The sequence below is a fragment of the Anas acuta genome, chromosome 7 (genome assembly GCF_963932015.1).
Source record: "Anas acuta chromosome 7, bAnaAcu1.1, whole genome shotgun sequence".
Classification (NCBI taxonomy): Eukaryota; Metazoa; Chordata; class Aves; order Anseriformes; family Anatidae; genus Anas; species Anas acuta.
In genome coordinates, this window is record NC_088985.1 from 38,254,003 (window position 1) to 38,278,259 (window position 24,257).

Consider the following 24,257-nt stretch of genomic DNA (forward strand, 5'->3'; position numbering starts at 1 on the left):
GAGCCCCAGGATCTGCATTACAGGAGCTGATGGGCTCAGGTTCTGTGCTGGGGTCCCCCTTGTTCCTGCAGCACTCGCTTCTCGTGCTGCCTGCCTTGGGCGTCTGGGGGAGCTCTGTGGAGGATGGCAGGCGGCCTGTCTCCAGAGCCCCTGCTGACCGCTTCCCTGGGCAGCAGCCAGCTGTCACACTGCTCTTGACTCTGTTGCCTTCCAAGTCAGATGAAAAAACAAGGTCCTGACCACTTCTTGCCATAACATTTTTGTACAGATGTCTAGACAGAAGTTCTGGCCAAGCTGGTAATTGGATTCCCCCTCCCCAAGCACACTGTTACTTTACTTGGGTTTGGTGGTATTCGTCGCTTCCTGCTCCAAACCGCTGTGGAGCGTGCTGGTGCCATGCTGATTGCTGTTCCCATTCAAGTGGTCTCTGCGTTGCAGCAGTAAAGGATGCTGACCTCTGCAGCTCTGCATAGACTAGCTCCTTACCTCACCCCAGCGTCTGCAAATCCACATCTGCCTTTCCAAGGTGGAGCAGACACTTCAGAGCAGGAACCCTGTCCAGCTCTTGGGAAATGGCTGTAAAGGGTCATTTCCAGATTCACCCATTCCCTCTCTATTCCCACCCTGTTCCCAGCTTTGGGAGCTTTGTGAACAGACTGGAGACTGTGACTTGGGGGTACAGCAAACCCTTCCTCAGCCTCCAAAGGCCCGTGGAGAACCAGCCCCGCAGCTGTTCTCAGCTGTGCCAAAGGGCAGCAGTGCAAGGAGTAAACATGCATCTCTGCCTGCTACTTACTCTCTTCCCTTCGTATAACTAGTAATAATAGCAGTGATAATAATAATAAATAATAATATTAAGTTTTTATATACTGAAAGCTGGCACTTTGTTTGGAAAAGATGCTAACACTGGGTTATATAACATGAAATTTCTTTGAATTTAAGCAGATTTTTAAAACGTTAAAAATCTACTATGAGAATATTGATAAAATAATAAGATGTAAAACTGACAAGCTAAATTAATGCATATTCAAAGAACAGATCAACTTTATGCTAGGGTGTTTTTTTTCATCCATCCTTCCTTTGTGTTCTGGATCTTATGACAAGGGAATCCTGCTTTCTGTTCTGTAATCCTTTCACAGCCACCAGTGTCAATGAGAAGTCTTTCCTAAGTGGAGTACTGCAGAACTGGATTCACTGTTGCTAGAATTGCTTCAGTCAGTGCCCTGTTTTTATTCATGAAATGAAGCACATTGATTTTCTTCCGGGAAGAAATAACATAATTATTTATTTTGAAATAATTGCACCAATGTGCTATTAACTGTAAATTCTGATAGTTTGAATGGGCAAAAAGCAATGTGTTGATGTAGGACTTTTCAACCTAGAGCCTAGAAAAAAAAAAAAAGAGGAATACAACATGAATGTTTTGGCTTAATTTACCCTCTGTTTCTCCTCTCCTCTCCTCTCCTCTCCTCTCCTCTCCTCTCCTCTCCTCTCCTCTCCTCTCCTCTCCTCTCCTCTCCTCTCCTCTCCTCTCCTCTCCTCTCCTCTCCTCTCCTCTCCTCTCCTCTCCTCTCCTCTCCTCTCCTCTCCTCTCCTCTCCTCTCCTCTCCTCTTCTCCCGAGGAAAAAAAAAAATAAATTACTTGGCTGCTTTTATATGTTGTTTGCAAATATAAGCTTAATGTATAGGAGATTTATCATACATCCAGTCATACTAGATTTTCTATTTTTAAACAAAGGAGGATATGATCACTACTGCTGTATCTTTAGAAACTACTTCTTTAAGTTTCTTGGTATTCTTAGCTGTAAAGTGTATGGTACACCAGTTTGTTCTGCAAATGCAATAAACAAAGTGTTTTTCACTGGAATGAGAGACAGAGAAAGATCTAAAGTCACTTTTTATGTCAGGCTTATGGGCTTAACATTTGAATTTAGACCTGTAAGCAATTATAATGATAACCTTAAAGTAGTATTTCAGAATTTGTTAGCAAATCCATGTTACCTTTCACCACAGCAAATGCTTAAATATGCTTGGGATTTACAAAGTTGAGCAAAAACTTATTAAGATAAAAAAAAGTCCATTTTACTATTCTCATTTTTCATCTTTCTCTTTAATCCAATATTTACTTACACAGTATTTCTTAATGTGGGCATTAATGGGTTATAGAAATACAGAAAAATGGGTTATAGAAATTTCTGACCAATCTAAGCTATAAGTTATTATAGTTAACAACTAAGTTATCCTGTGTTTTTTGATACAATACATTAACACAGTTCTATCAGTGTTGGGTTCTGTACTTCATTTCACACACTCAAATCAGATATCTGAGATTACCCTACTAAAGCAAATTTACAGTAGAGTCTGTATGACTTGGTCAGAGAGTACATGATATTTCAGTTATGGTCCCTTGATTCAATCTATGAATTGCTCTCTCTACTTCTGTTCTTGATCCATAGTGTTATGGTCTTACAGCAGGGCATGCTGGCCAATGACTGAAGGCAGAGTATCTCAGATTAAATGTATTGAATACATTCAGTAGTACATACCACATCTCAAAAAAAAAAAAAAAAAAAAAAAAGACAATTTTTTCTTTCTTTTATTTGCCTCATTATTTGTGCATACAATTCATAGCCTAATTTGCACAGAGGTCTACAAATCAATAGCACAGTTGCATTCCTGGCTTTCTTGTAAATTTTCCCCTCAAAAAGCATGTTTGAAATTCAGTGTATAATTGAGATAAATGGAAAAGGTCACATCCCTTTGAGTTGCAACAGACTAAGTGACTTATAAATTCATTTTTTATAAGCATAAACTGTTTATTCTCTGAATTTTATCATGAGATCATATTGATACACTACCATAAGTGGCTTGAGGTTGAAAGCTTTACTCCTTTTGAGTCAGTGGTATTTTGTGGTCAGTGTCAGTGGAAGTTCTGGAAAGTATTTGGAAGTTTTGGTGTCCTGTAAGGGCTTATGTACTTAGAGTACGAACTGAGAATAATCAAATCTGATTATTGCATATGCTCAATTTCATTAAAAATTGAAATCAATTCTTCCATTGTAATAATCAACAGAGTTAATTTCCATTTTCCATATTTTAGTGTTTTTACAGTGAATTTCTCTGTGAATTTCAAGCGAAGCCATGACAGTTGTGTAGGCATATACTTCTATACTGATAAGAATTTATTTTAAAGGAAATCACAGTACTTTGCTCTTTAGATGAATATTCTAATAAGCAAGCCATTGTCCAAATTTTTCATACTCCATTTTGAAAGTTATAATACCTTCTTGTAAAGCACCATTTGTCCTGCCTGACATTATGGTACTGCGCTGTTTACTGGTTCCCATTTAGTGAAAGAGTCAGCTCAGGGTAGATGTTGAGCAGCTGAACAGACAGCACCCTGGTGCCTTGCATTTCATCGTTGAGAGCACAATGCAAGCAGTAAACTCATGGCACTTGTGCTCAAGAAGTCATCCATCATGCTGGGTGCGACAAGCCTGTTACTGCTCACCCCCGTGATGAATTTGGCTCTCCCCTGCTAGCAGTGGCCCGGAGCCTGAGAGGCGCAACAGGGCTCTAGGCAGGCACCAGTTCTTCCACCAGGCAAGGGGCGAGCAGGCAGCCTGGGTGCGGGAACAGGGCACCCATGGGACACAAATGACAAGACAACAGTGAGCTGGGCTGGCCAGCGACAACAACTGCTAAGTGGCTATAAGGTATCAATAAAAATCTCCCGTTTTTGAATACTAGGGAAACTGACCTTCATGAGACTTCACAGGTATGATAGGTAAGAGTTACCACTCTTGCTCCAGAGTATGCAAAAATGCAAATAGCCCCTTAAAAAAAAAAAAAAAAAAAAAAAAGAAAAAAAAAGATTCTTTGTATTATTTGTATCTTCTTATTGGGGGACCTAAAACTGATTGGTTGCCAGGCCTTCTTGTTTCCAGTTTTTCATTATACTGAGATGGCATTTCAATGTAAGTTATAATAAAAATATTGCCTTTTTCAGTAATTTTCTAACTGCACGATGTTAAATGAAATGAGTATGTGTCATAGTATTTCTGTAGTTTTTAATTCTCCTCCAGTGTACTGACAGTTGTTGATTTCATTATCCTCTGCAAAATTCATGCACGGTGTGCCTTTGTATAGTGTGTTACCATCTCTTTTCAGTTGATTGTAAGCTACATCCAATAATCAGTGAGAGCACTTGAGTCTTATCACTTGTAAGAGAGAGAAAACATCTCAGGAATCATTATTTACAGGTCTTGGCAAAAAGGAAGGTCTGTATATTTTCAGCTAATGTTGAATCATGCTCTTTAATAACTGCTTTAAAAACTTAATTTTATATAAGTCTTTTCTTATTTTTTCCAGTGACAGTGCTAATGATTCCTAAAAGTAAAATTTTGGTATTATAATAAGTGCCAAACAAAAAGTTACTTTTTGATTCTGTAGAAAGTGGGATCCTGTGGAATCCTGTACTCTGAGTCAAGACCATTCTTAATTTTTTTTTTTATTTTTTTTTAATTAACTGGTATAGATAATTCTTTAAAGAAGTAGAAGTACCAGAGGGCTCATGCCCTGCATTGTTCTATTTGACAAGACTGGACAACCATGGAGAGAAGAAGAGCATTGCTGCACAGCTGTCTTTCACCATTTGGTGTTTAAAGGTTAACTGAAACTGAGCTGATACCCTCCATAACAAGTTAATGCAAAACTTCCATGCTTTTCGATGCTTTGAGTGAGGACTTCCCTTTGCTTAAACCCTTTGTGGGAAGGTGTGTTAGGTTGACTTTCCATTGTGGAAGACTACATAGAAACACAGTGTAGCTAAATTAATATAAACTTAGAGCCCTGACGTAGATAACCAAAAGCCAGGACAGTCAATTTTACATTTTGAAAAGCTATTTCAGGGGAGTAAAAGTGTAAAAGTCCAGCCATCTGCTTGTAAGTGGAGGGACAGAGATGAATTCTGCTCTTAGGGCTGCTTCTGCGTTTCACAGCAAACAAACACTAAACAAAATAAATAAATAAATAAAACAATGCTAGGAGGGGAGACCAGAGCATTTGCATAGCTGATAAGATGGAGGGTGATTTTTTTCAGAATCACCACTTCAGTCTTTTTTTTTTTTTTTTTTTTTTTTAATCTAGCCATTAATCTGCAATTTGGCATTTTTCCCTACCCCTTTGAAACCACAGTTCACTTTTAAGTTTTCAAACTACTAAGGAATGTGCAAATTGAATTTGCTGGATTTTACATAAATACATTAATATTACTAACTATACATTAATTTTGGTATGTATGGATCATAATACATATAATACATATAATACATACTTGCAATAATACTTTAATGGGAATTTATAGTATATAATAGTTATAAATCAAATTTATAGCTATAACATCAATGGTATTAAGGCAACATAGTACCTTCCTGATAGTTAATATGCAAGTAGGTTTCCACAAGGTCTTGGCAGTCTTTGTTAGGGAGCGTTAGCTTCAGGAGACTTTTTCCAGTCAATTTTGTTTGTGGGAAGGATTCCAAGGCAACCTCTTAACTCTCCTACTACTCACAACTAAGAATAGCGTTTCTGCAGGCATACTTGTGGAACCAAAAACAAACAGAACAACTATTGTTCTTCTCCAGTACAAAACTGTAATTCAGTTAAGAACATATGCCTGCTTGATTTTATGTCAATTCTTCATACCTTCCTGCGTGGTCATCCTGCTGCAGCGGTGAGGGTGTACATGGTGGCCAGGCAGTCATCCCCCCAGAAACATTCAGAACAAAGCCCTGGCTGAGCATGGCACTTACAGCATCTGCTTCATTTGCAGGGTTGTCAATTATCTGCTCTCTGTTCAGCATGCCACTTAATATCCAGGTATTTTTTCTAAATTCTTAAATTGCAAGTTCTTTTTAATTCCTTAAGTATGAGCCTACCATCCTGTGCAAGCCATACATCACAGAGAAGCATACTACTGATGCAGTGAATGAATTTCTGAGGAAAAGTCTTGACCTGCTAGCTCGACCTGTGTGTGCTGAAGCCGTTTTGCCCCCAGGTCAGCAGTCTCTGCCCAGAGGGGTTCCCAGGCACATTCTTGCACTTCGCAGTCGGTATCACCAGAAACGTGCCAAGGGAGTGATGTCTGCAGAAAATGCAGCAGTCTGCCCCAGCCAGCAAGGAAAACAGAGTCGGTTTTTCATTTCTCAGTGAAGAAGCTAGTCTGTTTAAAGCCCACCCCTTTCATCATTTCTCTGCCCTTGGGGTTGAGAATAAGAATAGTAACAAACCATGCTGCCTTCAGCCACAGGAAATCCTTCCTCAGTCCTCCCAAAATTTGCCAAAAGCAAAGGTAAGCTGAAAAAGGAATCACAGCTTAATATGAAACCACAGGCTGCATTACAAGTTTGCTATCCAAAACAGAATGAGTCCTGCTTACAGAGTATTTTTCAGACATTATTCACCCATTCCTATACTGCTATATTTTGAGGCCTTTTACTTTATAGTGAATATTCATGTTTTCATCTCATTACCCTTTGTAATCTAATGTAGCCCATAGCAACCTTAGCCATTGGAGACAAAATACAATTCAGAATTTTAAACTCTGTAAGCTCTGTCAGTCACAGGTTGAACAGCCTGGTCATAAGCAAACAGCAAGCCCAGCATGAGGCTGAAAAAAGTTTGTGGTAGTCAGCAATCATTGCAAAAGGCAGTAGGTGTGAAAAAAGAAGTAACGACATTGTGGTCAGGCAATATACAGGTGGGCAATTGTTAACTTTATCACTGCTCTCCATTAATTATTATAATTATTCTTGTAACTGTTGTATAGCAAAGATAGGAACTGACTTTAGCAAGGGTTCACACCCACCTACAAGGTTTGTTTTCCGATAAGTCTGCATGCACAGTAATCTCATGTATTAATCATTCTCTTAAAGTGACCTATTCTTGTTTGTTGTTGCATTAGGCTGTCGTGTAATTTACTGGTTGGACATATGTTTGTGTCTTAGATAACCTCTGTGTGATATTTTTCTCAAGTAGACCCTCTGCATTGACAATATCTTGGCTTTGACACCTCACACCAGGGGACAGGCTGATCTCATTTGCTCTTGGAAGAGTGTTCCTCTTTTGGAATTCTCTGTGGCTCTGGTACTTTATTCCTCCTAATTCCTGCTTAGTGTATATTCTACTTGTTCTCTACCCTTGCATTTTGTCCCATGACCTTTTTTGTCCTTTTTTTTCCCCACTCTAGTAGGTTGCACAATGATACATATATTTTTTCTGGTCTAATTTGCACAAGAGAGTGAGCTAGTCTGTTCTGCAGGAAGCAAAGCCCTTTTGCACTTGTTTGTTCCTTCCTTTCTGAAGAGGAAGTCCAAAGAACAGTTCTGCCTTTTGTACTGAACCCTGTTGGTGCCATTGTACATATTCCAGTTGTTGCCCTTCCATGGGAAATGAGGAGGCAAGATTTTGAAGGGCTGCCTTTAATTATCAGTGTCCTCCCCAGGTGCCCAGTATGCTTTCAGAGCATACAAGTCAACTATCAGTACACTACTTATGTAGCAAACAGGATTCCCATTGCATAAAACATGATCTGAGTAATGCTTTTGGGTCCTGTTGTCTCATAGAAGGGGGAATTAGGTACCTGAAAATTGTTAAAAAATTTTTAAACCAGTAGGTGATTTTTATTCTTGTTTATCAGTTAGTTTTATAGCACTTTTTTTTTTTTTTTTTTTTACTGCCAATGAAGTAGTATTTGTGCATTTTTGATGAAACAGAAATACTTCATAGTCGTTCATAAAAAGTAAAACACCTTATAGGTATTGGTCAGTTATCTTAAATTATCAGTGAATCCCTCAGACACCAGGGAACAAATTCCTACAGGACGTTTGTGTAGTTGTTCAGATTCTTCCAGCATCCTAGGGTGGGGCATGGAAACCGCTTCCCACATAAAAGCAGAACAGACAGCTGCCATTTTCTCTAGAACATTAAAATATTTTTTAAACAGCTCTTATCCCCATTTCTCTCCTTGGATTAAACCAGCATAGCTCTCACCATCATTCTCAATTAATTTCTAAATTAAATAGGGTGTTTCTTTAATTTGTGAGGAACTGGATAGAATTACCAAGTATGCAGTTCTGTTTGTTTTAAGGAATTGTGGCAAAGGAAAATAAGAAAATCAGTGACGACAAACAGTTTCAAGCAGCGAATACTACTGTATGCTGTGTGTAAGGTGAAGATTATGAACAGTGCTGCAAGAAACATGTAAAACAAATTCTGAAAAGGTTATGGTCTTTGCTGTTACCTGGGTCATTAACTGTATTCTTTTTTCCACTAACGCATCATTCTGAGGTCTGAAAGTACTTTTGAAAAGGCCAGCTGTTTGGAACCCCTTCCTACCTGTTGTCTCAGCTTTGCAGTAATTCTTGTTTTCTGTATTAGAATTTGTATAAGCATTGCCCAGAAGTGACTTGCTCCCAGTCAGGCACATTCCCAGAGAAGACATTTAGCTCAATCCTGGTCACATACAGTAACATCAGACTGCTCTGCTGAGACAAGCCTCCGTTGGGTCATTCCCAGTAAGCCATTTGTAATAGTAGCAGTATTACATACATTTGAAATAAGACATTATTGTTATTAAAGTAATAGAACACATCACTTCTTGTCTTCTCACTGAGGCGTTAGTATTGCTGAATAATCTATTTTCTTCAACTGGGTCTCTCCATGACGTTCTTTATTGAACAGCAAAACGTGTCATACCGGTCGCTATTAGCTATGTGTCAGTCTCTCACTCTTAGACAGGCTAAATACCCTACAAAGGGGCACTGAGACAGTAGGCGTAATGGTACAAGAAGTAATGCATGTTCACATTATCACTGTGCTTTAGCAGTGGGATGTTTGTAATCAATGAGGGAGGATTTTCACTATGGGGAACACTAGGTAAAAGAGATGTGGCCAGTTGCTCACTGGAAAAAAAGAAAGGTCTGAGTGTCTTTTTTCTTTTTAGTAGAAGAGGGCCAGAGTTGCTCTGCTGATACAGAAATGTTAACTCTGAAGCATATTCTTGACATATATTACAGCAGCACAATGATTTTCTAAAGAAGCTTGTTAATCCAAAAAACAATATGCCCAACATAAATCCATAAAAAAAAGATTCAGAGAAAAGCATCGTGTCATTAACCTTCCTGCTTTGTGTTGAGCCTGGAGTTATGGCTTGAGTCCTGTTTACCCTTCTTACCCTTTGCTACTGAATTGCCCGGGTGACCCCCCTTTTTATTGTCACCTTTGACTCTGATTGTTGGTTTGATCACCATGGTGTTAGTGTAGCATTTGCAAGTAGCAGCTGTTTAACACATTGTACTTTAACTACTGTGTTTGCAGGACTCTGTTTACCCTCCTGATTTGGCTTAAGTGAGATGCATATCATGGCCAGTTAGCTCCACAGCGCATCATGAAGGCTTATGAGTATTTTGGTACACGTGAAGCAGCTAATTTAATTCAAACACCAATGTGTCTCATGGCTTAGCTTTAACTATCTGCTGCCTTAGATGAGCATATGAAGATAAATTACATGGGGTCATTTGTTAGGAGGAGACCTAGGAAACCCAAATCTCCCTTTCAAATTGAGAGAAATATAAAATGGTAATTTAATTTGGAGGAAGAAACTAATGATCTGGAAGCTGACAAAAATTAGCAATGGCATATTCTGATTCCTACATGTTGTACTTTGATTGGTCAAATGACATTTTATTGAGATCTTGTTCATGTACCAGCACACATAAATGCTGAGTTGGGACCTTGTAAAATAAAAGTATAAAAATATTTTTATTTATATGTTTGGCCTTACACCTTTCAAAGTACTCAAAGTTTGAACTGTCAACCTACATGCACAGTCCTTGCATCTTGTAAAAGTATATCTCAAACAACTTGAAAGTACATCAGAGCTAAAGGCAAAACAGTCCCACATTTTCTTTCAAAATGTGAAAGTAATATATAATTTTTTGATGGAAAGTGGTTGGGATTTTTCACCTTTTGAAGTTCTCTCTCAATATTACATGAAAGAAGAAAGACTGAAAGTTGAAAATTGAGCACATGAGCATTCATATCTGAATTCAAAAATAAAATGGACCAAATCAAAACTTGTATCTCAGCTCTTCTCATAAAGTGCTCAGTTCTCATCAATGCTTTATGATTCCATCCCATTCCATACCAACAAAACATTTTGTGTCAGAAACAATTCAGTGATATAAAACGTGGGGATAACTAATAGATAAGAACAAGTGGACTTTGAATAGCAGGTATTTCCCAGCCCCTGAAACATGATAAAGTTTGCCTAAATATCTGCATATAAATCTTGACATAGCATGCATAATTTTTTCAGAATGACCATTTTTTGTACTAAAGTTATACAAAGTAGTTTACTTTTTCCCCATTGTTTCCTAGTGGATGATGTCACGCTTTCTACAACACTACCAGAAATGTCTTTACCATAGAAGACAGAATGCCTAAAGTAGCACCAAAATGCGTTATCAGAAGCAGGGCATACTCACTGTGTTTGCTATGTGCAAAAATGAGCTAGAAAGCGGAGTTGCACGTGACAGACAGCTTTGAAAGGTAGTAACACTCCGAAGTGAGTTAATTGTTTCCTGTTAGAAAGTACACTTCACCCATCTCAGTAAAACGTATTATCCCTTCTTGCACAAGAGAAGAGTTCATTAGGAGCATTTTTCCTGACCGGAAATGACAGTTAAGGAGACACATTTATACATAGTTTTGTTGGCTTGTGTTTCGAGTTAAGACACTGTTGACAGGATGGTTTATGATGTCAGAAGACTTTTCACCCTGCAGTAAGTATTTTTGTAAAGGTGTCCAATCATCTTTGACAATACCTGACAACAGCAGAAGTGAAGTAATATTACTGACGCTCTTAATGTTTTATTTTCATCAAACAGGTGCCAAGTAGCTCTCATCCTTATTAATTGTAATACCAGTAGTTCATTTGACAGCCTATTCCTAATTAAGTTAGTTTATGAATCCTTGAAGTGTTCAGTTAAATTTTGACAACATATAGCATTATATCAATGATGATGCTCTCATTAGTGCTTTTGGGGAGTTTTATTCAGAAAATCCACCTGACAATAATAATTCTGGTTAAATAAAATAAGTTTAACTGAAATGAAAGTTTGTGAAAGAAGGTGGAAAAGCAGCTAGAAGTAGTATTTTGAGAAAAAAAATAAAAATCCTGAACAACTGGAGATAAATTGAGCAAACCACTTGCATGGATGCTCCAGCTCTAGAACTGCCTGTCTATCCATCATCCAGAGGCATGTGCAGTCAAAGGATATTTTGCATAACTTCTGTATGCAAAGAGAACAGTAGACTATTTTTGCTCTATTTTAGTCAAATATTTTATTTTTAGTCAAATAGAACTGTGTATTAGCACAATTATATCTTGGTTAGCCCACTGACATTGGAAGTATTGCCCAATTTCTTGATTACCATCTTGAGTCTGTCATACGTGGGCAGTTGTTACATGGGAAGAAGCAAAATGAGTTTTGTGCCTTTATTTCCTGGTTTTGCTGACATACAAGCACTACTACTAATTATCTTATTAGGCGCTCTGCATGCAGCTTTCATGGTTGTGGGCCCAATCTTGCCAACTTCATGATACTTGTCTTTGCAGGGAGTGAAAGGAGCACACCCAAAGGCTGCATTCTTGTGACAAATTTTGTGTACAGGATTTAAATGAATGCCGTTGTGTGTAGCAGCTTTGAGGTTTGGGGCATTTTTGTGTGATTGTATTTTGCAACATCTTTCTGTTATAGCAACACGAGAATCATTAGCCTGGCTTCCTGAAATGTTTGTGCGTCTGTCTGTCTCCTCCTTTGATTGCTCCTATTGACTTGTTTTAAATCACAGCAGCTGGTGGGAAAGTATCTGAATTAGCTGACATCATATAAGACACCAGAGTATCCATAGAGGAGAAAACCTTTGTAAATGCTCCAACTAAGTAAAAAGCTTTAGAGTTCACAAAAACAAGATTGAATTCAGGAAGCAGTCATACTATTTTAATTCCACTATTCATTTAACTACAAAACAGGATGATAGAGACATTCACTGACATGTATGTTATTTGAAGTTCTATTGTGAGATACTATACAATCAGCAATACATTTCATGAAAATTTGTTCAGTTGCAGTCTTATTCCAGAACCCTCTCAGAGTGTTTATTTGCTTTATTTGAAAATAAATAAATAAATAAACTATCTCAGGTAAATAGCACATAATAAACTAAGTTGCCTTGTCCACAAAACGTGCTAGGTTGCAAAAAGAGAATCCCTCCTGGCAATTCCCAGAGTCATAATCAGCTATGGTCAGTTTTTGAGCCAATCTACAAAAGCAGCCTGCTTATTCTAAAGCATATGTGATCTGTCTACAGCATGACAGAGGAAAGCAAAGAATTTTCCCTTCTTCTTGGGGGGTATATTTAGTAATATTTTTTATTATATGTCTGTCAGCATTTCACTGGGAATGAGACTGGCACAAGGCAAAGATACGGTGATGGTGAGGGAGAAGCTTTAGTCAGTGGAGTGCATCAAGACAGAAAGAATGCTTCCACACCTGAAGGAAGCGCAGAAGCCTGAGGGAAGAATGCCAGCTTATAAAAAGTATATCTAGCCCCACTCTAGCATATTAAACTATTACCTACAGACCATTTTGTCTGGATAACTTTTGCAGCATTTCATTTCATCTCTGTCCCCAGACATCAGAATGTTTATTTGTCAAATATATTTGTAAACTACCATAACTTCACTGGGCAATCAGCACTAAAGACCTTGAAAAACTGTCAGAAGTTTTCACCCTGTGAAAACATTAAGATCAATAAAACAAATTGATAAATAGCATTTTACAGAATATAGGCTCTTGGATGAAATGCTCTGACATAGCAGTAACAGATCATTCTACATACAGAGCATCATACTTTAAAAGCCATATAGCTAATGCTGTAAAAGGAAGGATTATATGAAATGGGATTGATTCTTACACCTTATGTCATAAAAAGTAGCTTCTGTTGTACAGGGTTCTTCAGTAACTAAAAAGAGGTTACCGGAAAAAGTCAACCCTTAAATTGCAGACAAAGAGCTACTACCAATAGTATTACATCATCAGAATATCTCACAGACACTCAGAAATAAGCTGTACTTCTGTATGTCAGTGAAGCAGCAAATTGAATTCTCATAATATGTTTTGAAAATGAGTCTTGTTAGGTTTGATGAGGTGGAAAAGGTACTGAGATCACTGGTTTGTTCCAATACATTCAGTACGCTTTTCTTGGATGTTTGCCATGGCTAATCTTTTTAATGGCACTGTAGCTTGTAAACCCATTTGGTAGAAAGCAATACATCTCAGTTTCAGAGTATCACACCAAGTAGGGTGGTAAATAAGTTTCTCTTCAAGCATGCAAGCCCTTTTGTTACAATACCAGAAATTTTGTTTCAATGCACATATCTTGAAAACCTCCATATTTCCTTTATGAATTCAACCATGAGAAAAAAATATACAAATATCCTTACTTTAAGTACACACACACGTATATGTAGATAAGTTGCACTAGCTAATGTTCTTGTTTAACTGCATTTATTAGGAGAAACTTCAATTAGTTTAGGTCCAGTATTCAAGAAACTGAGCTTTTCACAACCCCTTTGACTTCCCCAAAGAGTTAATTTTTAGGCTGTTCTGTGGGTTAAAAATAAACACTTTGTTGCATTTTAAAGCAAAGATAGCGTGCACTGAGGAACACTTGCACTCCTATTGCACATTTGCAATCATAGAATCATAGAATATCCTGAGTTGGAAGGGACCCTTAAGGATCATCAAGTCCAACTCTTGACACCGCACAGGTCTACCCAAGTTCAGACCATGTGACTAAGTGCACAGTCCAATCTCTTCTTAAATTCAGTCAGGCTCGGTGCAGTGACCACTTCCCTGGGGAGCCTGTTCCAGTGTGCAACCACTCTCTCTGTGAAGAACCCCTTCCTGATGTCCAGCCTAAACTTCCCCTGCCTCAGCTTAACTCCGTTCCCGCGGGTCCTGTCGCTGGTGTTAATGGAGAAAAGGTCTCCTGCCTCTAGACCTATTGCACATTTTTAGTGATCTCACAGCAGAACTACTATTTTATCAGTTTCTGTTCCAAAGTTTGTTACAAAACAATTAGATTTTTGTTAACACAGTTTCATGTAAAGTTACAGGCTGTAAATATATATATAAATGGCTATATTGATTTTACTTCCTCCATCTCATTTTCCTTATACTACATAGCTAATTCCTTGGCTCTTAAAAAGTCTCCTGAAAAGCCTGCTTTCTTGTCATATCTTCCTTTCTGTCATCCTTAGAGAATCCATACAGGTGGGTTTTGTGTACAGCTGCAGAGGTCCCAGTACTCTGAACTCTGTTTTCTGTTAAATTATCCCTGAATAGCTCTCCCTGAAAGAATCATGCAACGAAATCCCATGAGATGAACATGTTTCCGGAGTTTCCTATTGCATCTTCTGCCTTTTCATTTTTCATGGTCATATCCAATAGCCTACTCAATACTTGAGTTGCAGTTGAACTGATTTTCATTCTTTCACATCAATAAACAGTTTGCTGTCTTAGACACTCACACATGCAAAAGTGCAATATAGGAGGTAAGACTTTTGAAACTGTCTTGGCATGTTAGCCTAAAGTAGGACTGTAGATAGGAGAAATGGAGATAGAGCATGAGAAAGAAAGAGGGAGAAGGATAAGAGAAATGTAAGTAAGTATGAGAGGTATTCAAAAGAAATGCTTTTTGCCAATTAAAATTTTAATTTAATGTTTTCATTTGTGGCGAAGGTTTCAGGATGCTTTGCAAAAAGTTTCTGACTTGTGATTGTGATTTGTTTGCAGTTATCCATATAGTGAGGACTCCAGCCAGGGAAAGCAGTACATGAATACGAGATGTCCAGCCTGGTGCGACAGAATCTTGATGTCCCACTCAGCCAAGGAGCTCATTCTGAAAGTAAGTATGGGCCTGCAGCCTCTCTGCTTCCCTTGCATTGCATTTATCTTCAACACGGTTAGGAAGTTCTGATACATTTCTGCTTTCTCTGAATTTTCAGTCGACTATAGCACACACTCACTAAGCTGGAGAGGGCATACCATGGCAATATTAAGCGGTTATGTCTCCAGTGCCTTTTATCTGAGAATGTGGATTTATCCCAGTTAACCTTTTGACAGTTAGAAAAGCATGAGCATTCCCTTCCAACCCCTACAATTCTGTGATTCTGTGATTCACAAACTTCTCATTTGGTATCTGAGCTGTCGACACTGACTGCCCATTGGCTCTCCTGTGCTCTCTCTGTACTTGTCAGGGCTGTACTTGTCAGTGCCCTCCTGTGGTGTTTGTGAACCACACTGGGAAACTGTGCCCAGTTTAAAAAAGAATAAAAATAAATATGTAACCTTCATCATTCCACCAATCCAGTCCCCTATACAGTAACTTAAGTAACAGTACTGCCATTACTTAGGATTCAGCAGAGAGGCAGGTGAAAGCAGCTAGGAGTGGCTGCTGACTAAGGAGTCATGCTATTGAAAGAAAAATCTATGAAGAAACAGCTTGAGGTCCCTGAGTTACAGGCGTGGTAGATTTAGGTTCCCTCTGTTGTTAATGGTCAGAACTGCATTTCCTGAGAATGTGTCAGGTGCTAGATAGGCCAAATCTCCTATCACTGTCCACTGAATGAAGACAGAGCCTACAGCAGGTGGGCTCCTAACTTTGGTACACCAATTAAGTTGCTTAATTTAGACATTCCATGAGAGTTTTAAAAATACTGTTTTGCAGCATTTTTAGAACATACAGTTCCTCTTGGGTTTTAAGTGCTTTGAGGTAAGTTAAGCTTGGTAATGCTCTATCCAAGGTTAAATGAGCTAATTATAGTTCAGGAGCCTTCCAGTTTTCCTTTTGTCTCCTATTCTCTCTCCTTTTTACTTTATTCTGCTCTCCCACTTTCCTTAGAAACACTGAACTGGATCAGCCAGTTACATATGCCAACTTGCACTGTTTCTGTTTATTCCTGCATGCTTGGTTATGGCAACTGTAGACACGTCCTGTTACGTTGGCTAAGACCAAGAACACAACAGGAAAACAATGTATGATATGAGGAGATCTCACCCAAGCCTTTCTGCTCTAAGCTAAACCTTTCCTGCTTGCTAGCAGTGGCCGTGATTGCCCTGCAAGAATGTATGTGCTATGACTTTTCAGCACTGTTACACTGAGGTTACCTTGCTGAACAGATTGACTGTCGCATAACGGGCTTAGAGACCCCAAATTGCCCAAAGTCATGTGTCTGTATTTTCCTGTATCACTACTAAAATTTAATGGGAAGTAATTGTTGTATATAAATCCATATTCTACAGTTTCATGGTTGTTGGTTTTGTTTTTTTTTTTTTGTTTGTTTGCTTTTTGTTTTTTCAGTTTAAAGTAATGAAACCCTTGAAACTTGATTTCCTGAAGTTTATAACCTCATTCTCTCTCATCAGGGTTTTTTATCTCATGATTAGACTGTTTGCTTTGCATTATATAACTCACTGAAAGGCTGAGAACATTTTTTTCATAGCTACTCAAATTTCAGTCCAACATACTTCCTTACACATTTTAATGTATAATTATCTGCATGATATCTTGAAATTTTACTCAAACTTTTAGGCCATAGCTGTATTACGGTATTTAATGAAAAGCCATTGTGAAGTGAAGAAGAATATAAGCTTTATGGTAAGAACAGTAATGTCAAAATCAATGTTATTCTATCTTCTTGTACAGAAATACCATGAGAAAAAGTGAGGCTTTACCCAAAATATTACAGATAGTACTTGGCGCCCATGGAATTCCTGAAGAACAAAGGATTAAAACCATGGAAAGAGTGGCCAATGAGGGAAGATTTTTTTTTTAGGCTATGAATAAGGAGATAGAAGTGTACACAAAGGCTCGAAGAGTGTAAACAGTACAGAGGGAAAGGAATTCTTTCAGATTATCTGGGGGGTATAACTTGGATATAATGGGAGAAAATTAAACAAAGGAAAACAAAGGTAGAGTATTAAAGAAATTTGTAACTGTGAGGTCAGTTAGTCTCAATGAGACTTCTTAGTCTCAATGAAACAGAAGCCCAGTCAGTTGGTTCATTCAAAGCTTACATTTAAAAAATGCATATAATTTTGTGTCTGCAGTTTTGCATTTGCAAATTATGGGCATGCAGTTTGGGACATCTCCAAAAATGTACATGAAAAATTACAGACATAGATGAAGCCAAACTGGCATGGTTATTTAACTTGGTGAGTTTATACCAATGAAGGAGATAGCTTACCCAGCTCAAAAATAAACTAATTTGGGCCCATAAGTTTTATTGAAAAGATTCAGTAGGAATGATAGAGGGAAGGGAAAAATGTTATTAACTAGTTTTCTTGGCTTTACACATCAAACAGCATTTGCCTTGCCACTCAGAATTTTTTCATTGCAGAGCCTTAAGCACTGAAGCTTTTAAAAGGATCTGCTACTGCTAAGAAATTAAAAGCAAATTTTAATTAACAGATTGCAATATACCAAATTCTTAAAATTTAAAAGTAAATCAATTTTTAAAGATCTTTTTTGTCTAATTAGCTATTGGAAATGCTTATGCAGGCAATTATTTTGCTATATTAATTGTCATAGGCAAATTAAAAAATTATTTTCTGTTTTAGCAAATCAATATTTTATTTTAAATAAAAATTGTAGTAAGTCTGCATTTTAATCCTATGTAAAGAAAGGATAGTATCCACAAATTGCCACACTGTACGGTGTGTTCAGCTACACAGTAGGCATTACAGATTGTACAGACATGGGGCTGTAAACAGCTTTCATGCAACATCATCTATCATGCTATGGTCGGTTACCTCACCATCATGTTATTTTATGCCTCCTGAGCCCTAAAACACCAAAGGTTGCCCACTGCTAGGGAGTTGCGTTGATGCCTGATAGCATGAAGTAATGAATGCTCAGCCAAGTGTATATTGTTTCTGCTTGTGCACCACTGTAATTTGTTTATCTGTCTAAAGATTATGCAGTTGAAAATCCACAATTTTATGCTGCCTTTGTAAATTATCAAGTCGCTTTTGATGAATGTATCCCCACTTCCGATGCTAGTGGCATTATGATCTTGAAATATTGGAAAGTGCTCATGCATACAATGCAGAAGGTTATGTTTTTATATTTTTGGCAGACAACCATGCTATAAAGTAAATCTGACCTTAAGCTTCCTTACTGCATTAAAGATAATTCAGTTTTAACTTTATAGTCCTAAATGCTACTGTTTATATAAAGTTATTGCCCAGTCAAACTTGACTGATTACAGATGAGAAAGTCTTGACTGTTTCATACAAAATAAATTAGTATTGCCAACTAGTTTTAAGCACATCTACGATTGTATTAGAAACTTGAGAGTGTGGAGGTTGCAGATTTAATTAGCTTATAGAAATTGTTTAGCATAGTAAGAAATTGTTGTGTATGGCAATGTGTTTGTATTTATTCCTGAAGTATTGTGTTAGAGAAACAAAACATTCTGAAAATTCCTTTTTTTTTTTTTTTTTTTTTTTTTTGCAAATGGCGGAAAGACTTTATTGTTATTTCATTATTCATAAAACTACAAATGCTAAAGTCATTGTATAAGGATAAAGTTCAACGCAGAACAAAATGAAAGCAGTTCACAATGGAGACTAGAGGAATGTCGTATTTCATTTACTGCTGATTTTCTTAAAATTACTTAATGCTTTTTTCTGGAGGAACATAGCTGATAGAAACGATAAAAGATTATATTAATAAACTACATCATTCATTCGTACGCCTTAACATTTAAAAACAATTGTATGAAGAAATAAAACAATCTTATGAGGCAATGTGGATTACATTTAATCCAAAGTACAACATGTATCCTACCTAATTCTATAAAAATTGTGTGTTGTTCTTTAAAAAGGAATGGTGCCAATTGCTGTATTTCAACATTCAAACAGCAAAAGGTTTGAATGCAAACATAAATTAATGATTAATTTAATCTATCCAAATGTTAGTCACTAAAATTTCTTAATGTCCTAGAAGCCAGGAGTAGGTTTAGTGATTTCATGAGCTAATTTATGTGGAAAAATAGCACAAGTTACTGCAAGCAGTGTTGGACATAAAGATTCATTCTGTACTGTCCTCCTCTGCAGAAGCCAAGCAAAGATGTATTCCTGCATTAATATCACCTCTTCTATGATTCTGTCGCCTGATTCTATGATTCTGTGAACAGCCTCTCGTTCAGAAACTGCTCTGAATTATTTGTATAAGTCATTTCCTTATGTCATTCTGTTTCTGTAATCTGGAGTAGTTGAACTAATTGGTTTTTTTGTTTGTTTGTTTGTCTTTCTTTAAAACTAGTCAGAAAATGATGAGAAGATAGTAATATATGACCACATTGGGCCAAATGTCTGTATGGGGGATCACAAGGTAACTAAATTAAACTTTTTAGCATTGTATATAATGTATCTCTTTCATTAGGAAGGAGAATGTATGCACTAGTCTCTTTTATATTTAATTCAATTATTTGTCTTTCATATTTTTGATTTAAAGTTTGGAAAGTGTTTTAAATTTCAATTCAACTGAAATCAGCAAATGGAGTAGATACTCATATCTTGAAATAAATTAAAGAACACGATGTTGTGCACTTGAAGAAAAATATGGTAAACACAAAATCAGTAGGAACTAATGTATATGCACTTACACACACCTATTATTCCTGTAAAACATTTTTTTCATTGTGTTATAAAAATAGCTTCCAAAACATAATTTTGATTAATTTGGTGCCTAGCTGATTATTGAAAACATAACATATTGGCAGATCCATATTTAAGCATTACATGAGAAAAAGAATATTGAATTATGTAATAAATACCAGTTGCTAAAGCAAAGAAAAAGACAAGAATTTGCAGACAATTTTCTCTGCTGAAGATACCAGATGGAAAGCCAAGGTAGAAATACAGCAAAACTGTATTGCTTTGTTTGAAAATTCTGATCAAAGAGTAGGGGGTAACCTCTGAAGGGGTTAGAAACTTCTGAAAGTTTCACAGAATTTTATGATGGAGGACCTGTATAAAAACAACTAGAAACTTGCACAGCTTACAAGTTTTTGCATGCAACAATGATGATGTGTCAATCCTAGAGACAGTGTTCAGGCTCTTGAATGATAATTCCATGATGGGTAAAGACTAAATCCATTTATGTATGCATACATACACATAAATCTAAATCCACAAATGTATCATTATATTTACTTCTATGGTCAGTGTTCTTGTGAGACAAAGTACTGACTTTCTAAGAAAGAATGCATTTAAGATATTTAGTCCAGTATCATGCAAGTCAGATTTTAAAATTCAGAGATTTACTAACTTCTACAGTAAAACAAAAAGTTCAGCATGTCAGCAGCTTGCAACAGCCAATTCAGAAATAATCGTTTTTGTTTATTTTGTCACCAGTGTACTTCATAAGTTTTTTTTTTTAGCATGGTGCTTTCAGTTGAGCTAATTCTGTGGTACACGAGAGTTGTGTGGAGAACCTCTACCCGCAGAAATCAGTGGGAAATTTCCCCTTAGATTTCAATGGGAGCAGAAATCCACAAGGAGCTGCTGAAGTTCTCGTGTGCATTTTGTAGTTAGGTTAATCCATGATTTCATTGCGTCATTTTGTTTCCAGTCATAGAGGAATTTCTGTTGTGTTTATTACTGATTGTAAAAAAATGTTTGCATTTCAAATGTATAACTTATATTTTTCCCTAACTTGCTGCAGCCTGTGTTCCTGTCCTTTCGAATAGCTGCTGGGGCAGGTAAACCTATTGCAAATGTGCACAAGTGTTGTGTCGTGCAGTGATGTGGTGGTAAATATCATTTTTTTTCCTTTACGTTTATATTTTCTACATCATTTCCCCTGTGTTTATTTTTCTTTTTAAAAAAATGCCAATTCTGCAACAGGAAAAAGATGCCTACGAAATGAGAAGATTTTCCGTGAAACTACACTGTAGCAAGGAGGGGAAGGAATGCGCAGTATACTGAAATACATAATCGTAACAACTGTATCGATAAATCCAGTCCTGAGTGCCACATTTTTAGACTGCTGATCGTACACTATGCTTCAGCATCTGGACTCTGTTTGAGAAAAGCCTCACATACCTCACTGTCTTGTATGTTCATGTGACATCAAGTAGAAATGTGGAATTATTTTTTATATATATGTCACAATTCTGTTGCCAAAACTCTAAATAGACAGCAGAGATGTTATGTATTTTAGATTTCACAACCTTCAACTTTTAATAAGTGTTTGTCAATGTGGAAAAGCTATTTCAGCATATTATAAACTTTTAAAGGTGTCATGCCTAACATTATATATCTTTACCACTTTGGGGTTTTGTACATTGGATTGTATAGATAGAGATATCGATGGTTTTAAATGGTATTTTCATTGTCAACCAAGGATTTTGGTTTGTGTTTTAGTTTTAGTATTTTGTTTTTTTCATTTTTATATTTTTTTTCTTGTTATTTACTATACTGCCATGTTACATGGTTTTTGAATCACACAGCAGCTGCTTTCTATACATACATATATATGTGTGTGTATATATATGTATGTATGTGTATATATACACAGATATATAAATAATTTATAAACCTGACCAAAACTTATGCTAAATATACTTTCCAATATGAATGCTTGAGAGTGCCATATCAGCAGTTAGTGTTGGAGTCTTAGCAGGTTTAGTTAAGTGTACATCAACAACCAACATTTATATAATGATATATAGCAGTGCCATCCTGGATACAGATATATAGCTTACTATATAGCACATATATTAGCAGTTTCACTTTGTTACTCCTATAATCCCTTCTTTCTATGTAATATTAAGGATTGAATGTGAAGTTCTTAGCTAGGTTTGGGTGTAACTTTCCAGAATTTTGTAAACTGTTTTTGTCTGTCTTTTGTTACTGTTTTATGGTGCCAAGTATTCTATATTAAAACATAACAACATGGGAGAAGAAAATAATAGTCTGCTTCAGGTAGCAACTGTATTGGGCACGGACTGTATCCATACAGTGTTAAAGGAAAAAAAAAAAAAAAAAAAGACTGTAAATTTTCCTGGTTAGTAGCTCAGTGCAGCCTACGATATAATCTTGTTTCTCCCACCACTAAATACAACATTAAAAGGTGATTAGGGAGTCTGTTGATGAAACACAAATGTATGTTTTATTGATTTAATTTAGAACACTACAGAGTTCATGGACTGCGTGATGGCATTAGATTGATGCTTGATTTTGGTATAAATCACTACCGTTGAAAATGATTTGATGTCTGCTTGCAGAATGTTTTCTCAACAGTACAATCTGGGTTTGTATTAAGTACTGTTGCCCAAAGGATGTCTGCAGCTCTGTATTGTTATTGTGCCATGTTGCATTATAACCACACAGTAATTCTATTTAAGCAAACTCAACTCATGGTAACTTTGAAGGCCTTTAGAAATGAGTACTCTGGTTCTCAAGCAATAAAACTGATCATGGTGAATGTGATTGTGTCTGTCCTGTTAATTTGAGCATTGGGGATTACACAGAAATTATTAAATTGTCAGATTCCTTAATAATGAATTACCTTTTAATCTCCTGCCAATTAAAAGGGGCATTTTTTGAGTGAAAACACACATAATAGAATGTGCTAGTAGTGTTAATCAAAACACAATAAAAACTGAGAAAAAGGCATTTAGGAGTCAGTATCAGAGTAAGTGTTAACATACAGAGAGTAATACAATTTTATGAGCTATTGATGAGATGCCAGTCCCCAGTAGTTCAATAAATATGCCACCATAAACTCCTTCATGATTATCTCTGGTTTTAGGGGAGAAAAAAAATAAAAAAAAATAAAAACTGCCTTTTCAAACTCAGGCTGAAGCTTCATTTATAGATAAATTCACCGGAGCTATAAACTGCAAGACCATGAAGAGTCCTAACCCATCTAGAGGAGTTAGTTACACAGGTGACTTGTCAAGGTAATTTGTTGAGTTGAAAGTCTCAAATTTAATTTATAAAACGCAACTTTAGCATAGATAGATAGATAGATAGATAGATAGATAGATAGATAGATAGATAGATGATAGATAGATAGATAAAGGCGTTATCTCTTGAAGGTGCGAGGCTCACACGGCGGTTAGGGCTTCGGAAACGCTCCCAAGATGGCATTCCCATTTGCAGGACACTACAAAGGCCGGTAAATAAGAGTTGCGCCACCGAGACGTATCGGGTTTCCGTCCGGTGACCCATCCGCAAAAGCCTCTCTCCGCGGCGCTCCCGCATCACCCCGTGGCACCGCCGGTGACCGCGGTGCGGGGCCCGTCCCCTCGGGGCAGCCCCTCGGCTGCGCGGCGGAGCCGCCCTCTCCTGCGGGAAGGTGCTCTGCACCGGGCAGAGATTTCGAGCTCCTCGGGGCACGCTTCTTTTTAAGAAATAAGGAAAGGAGCGGGGGTGAATAATCCCGACTATCAAGTGTGGGATTTTGTTGTAGTTTTGGTTTGTTTTAAACTGTCATTTTCCCTTAGGAGCCATGGAACCGGCTCCGGTTCTTCGCTGCGATTCCAGCGTCGTGGCTCAGTGTGTTCAAAGCCGAAGCGAAGATTAATTTCTAAATTTGATTTACTCCGTTGGTAGACGTGGTGCAAGTTGAGCGAGGTCTCGCCAAGCCCCTGCTTTCAGTGAGTAAGAATTTGCGGGACCCCCCTGCCCGGCGCAGCCCTGCAGCAGGGGATGCCCCGACGGAGCGGTCGGCTCGGCTCAGCGGGTGGGGCGCGGCCGCGCCGTTCGCCGAGCGGGGCCGCAGCGGGAGCCGGGCCCGTGCCTCCGCCGGGCCCCGCGGCGCCCTCCCCCGGCCCAGCGCGGGCGGACCGCCGCAAACCCCGGCACGGCCGCTGCGCGCCCGGGGCCGTCCCCGCGGGCCTCGAGCGCTGCGCCCCCGCACGCCGGGGCGGCCCGGGGCTGGCGGCACGGAGCAGGGCCCGGCCTGCGTGCGGGGAGCGGGGGGGGGCCGGGCCGGGCCGCGGCAGGCGGCTGCAGGCGGCGCGGGACGGCCGAGCCCCGCCGGAGCCGAGGCGCTCCGGTGGCGGCGGGATTGCTTCCCTCCCCCCGCTGCCGGGCAGGGCGCCCCGCGGT

General features: G+C 38.1%; 1 protein-coding gene across 1 annotated transcript in view; it reads left to right on the forward strand.

The window, feature by feature from the left end:
- The window catches only part of INPP5A (inositol polyphosphate-5-phosphatase A), a 238,091-nt gene extending 216,907 nt beyond the window's left edge, over positions 1–21,184 (forward strand). Inside the window, exons 13-16 of the mRNA XM_068689358.1 lie at positions 14,925–15,036; positions 19,459–19,527; positions 20,863–20,950; positions 21,045–21,184. Coding sequence (XP_068545459.1) covers positions 14,925–15,036; positions 19,459–19,527; positions 20,863–20,943 — 262 coding nt within the window. The 3' untranslated portion in view covers positions 20,944–20,950; positions 21,045–21,184. The remainder of the gene's footprint in view (positions 1–14,924; positions 15,037–19,458; positions 19,528–20,862; positions 20,951–21,044) is intronic.
- Positions 21,185–24,257: the final 3,073 nt, after the last annotated feature.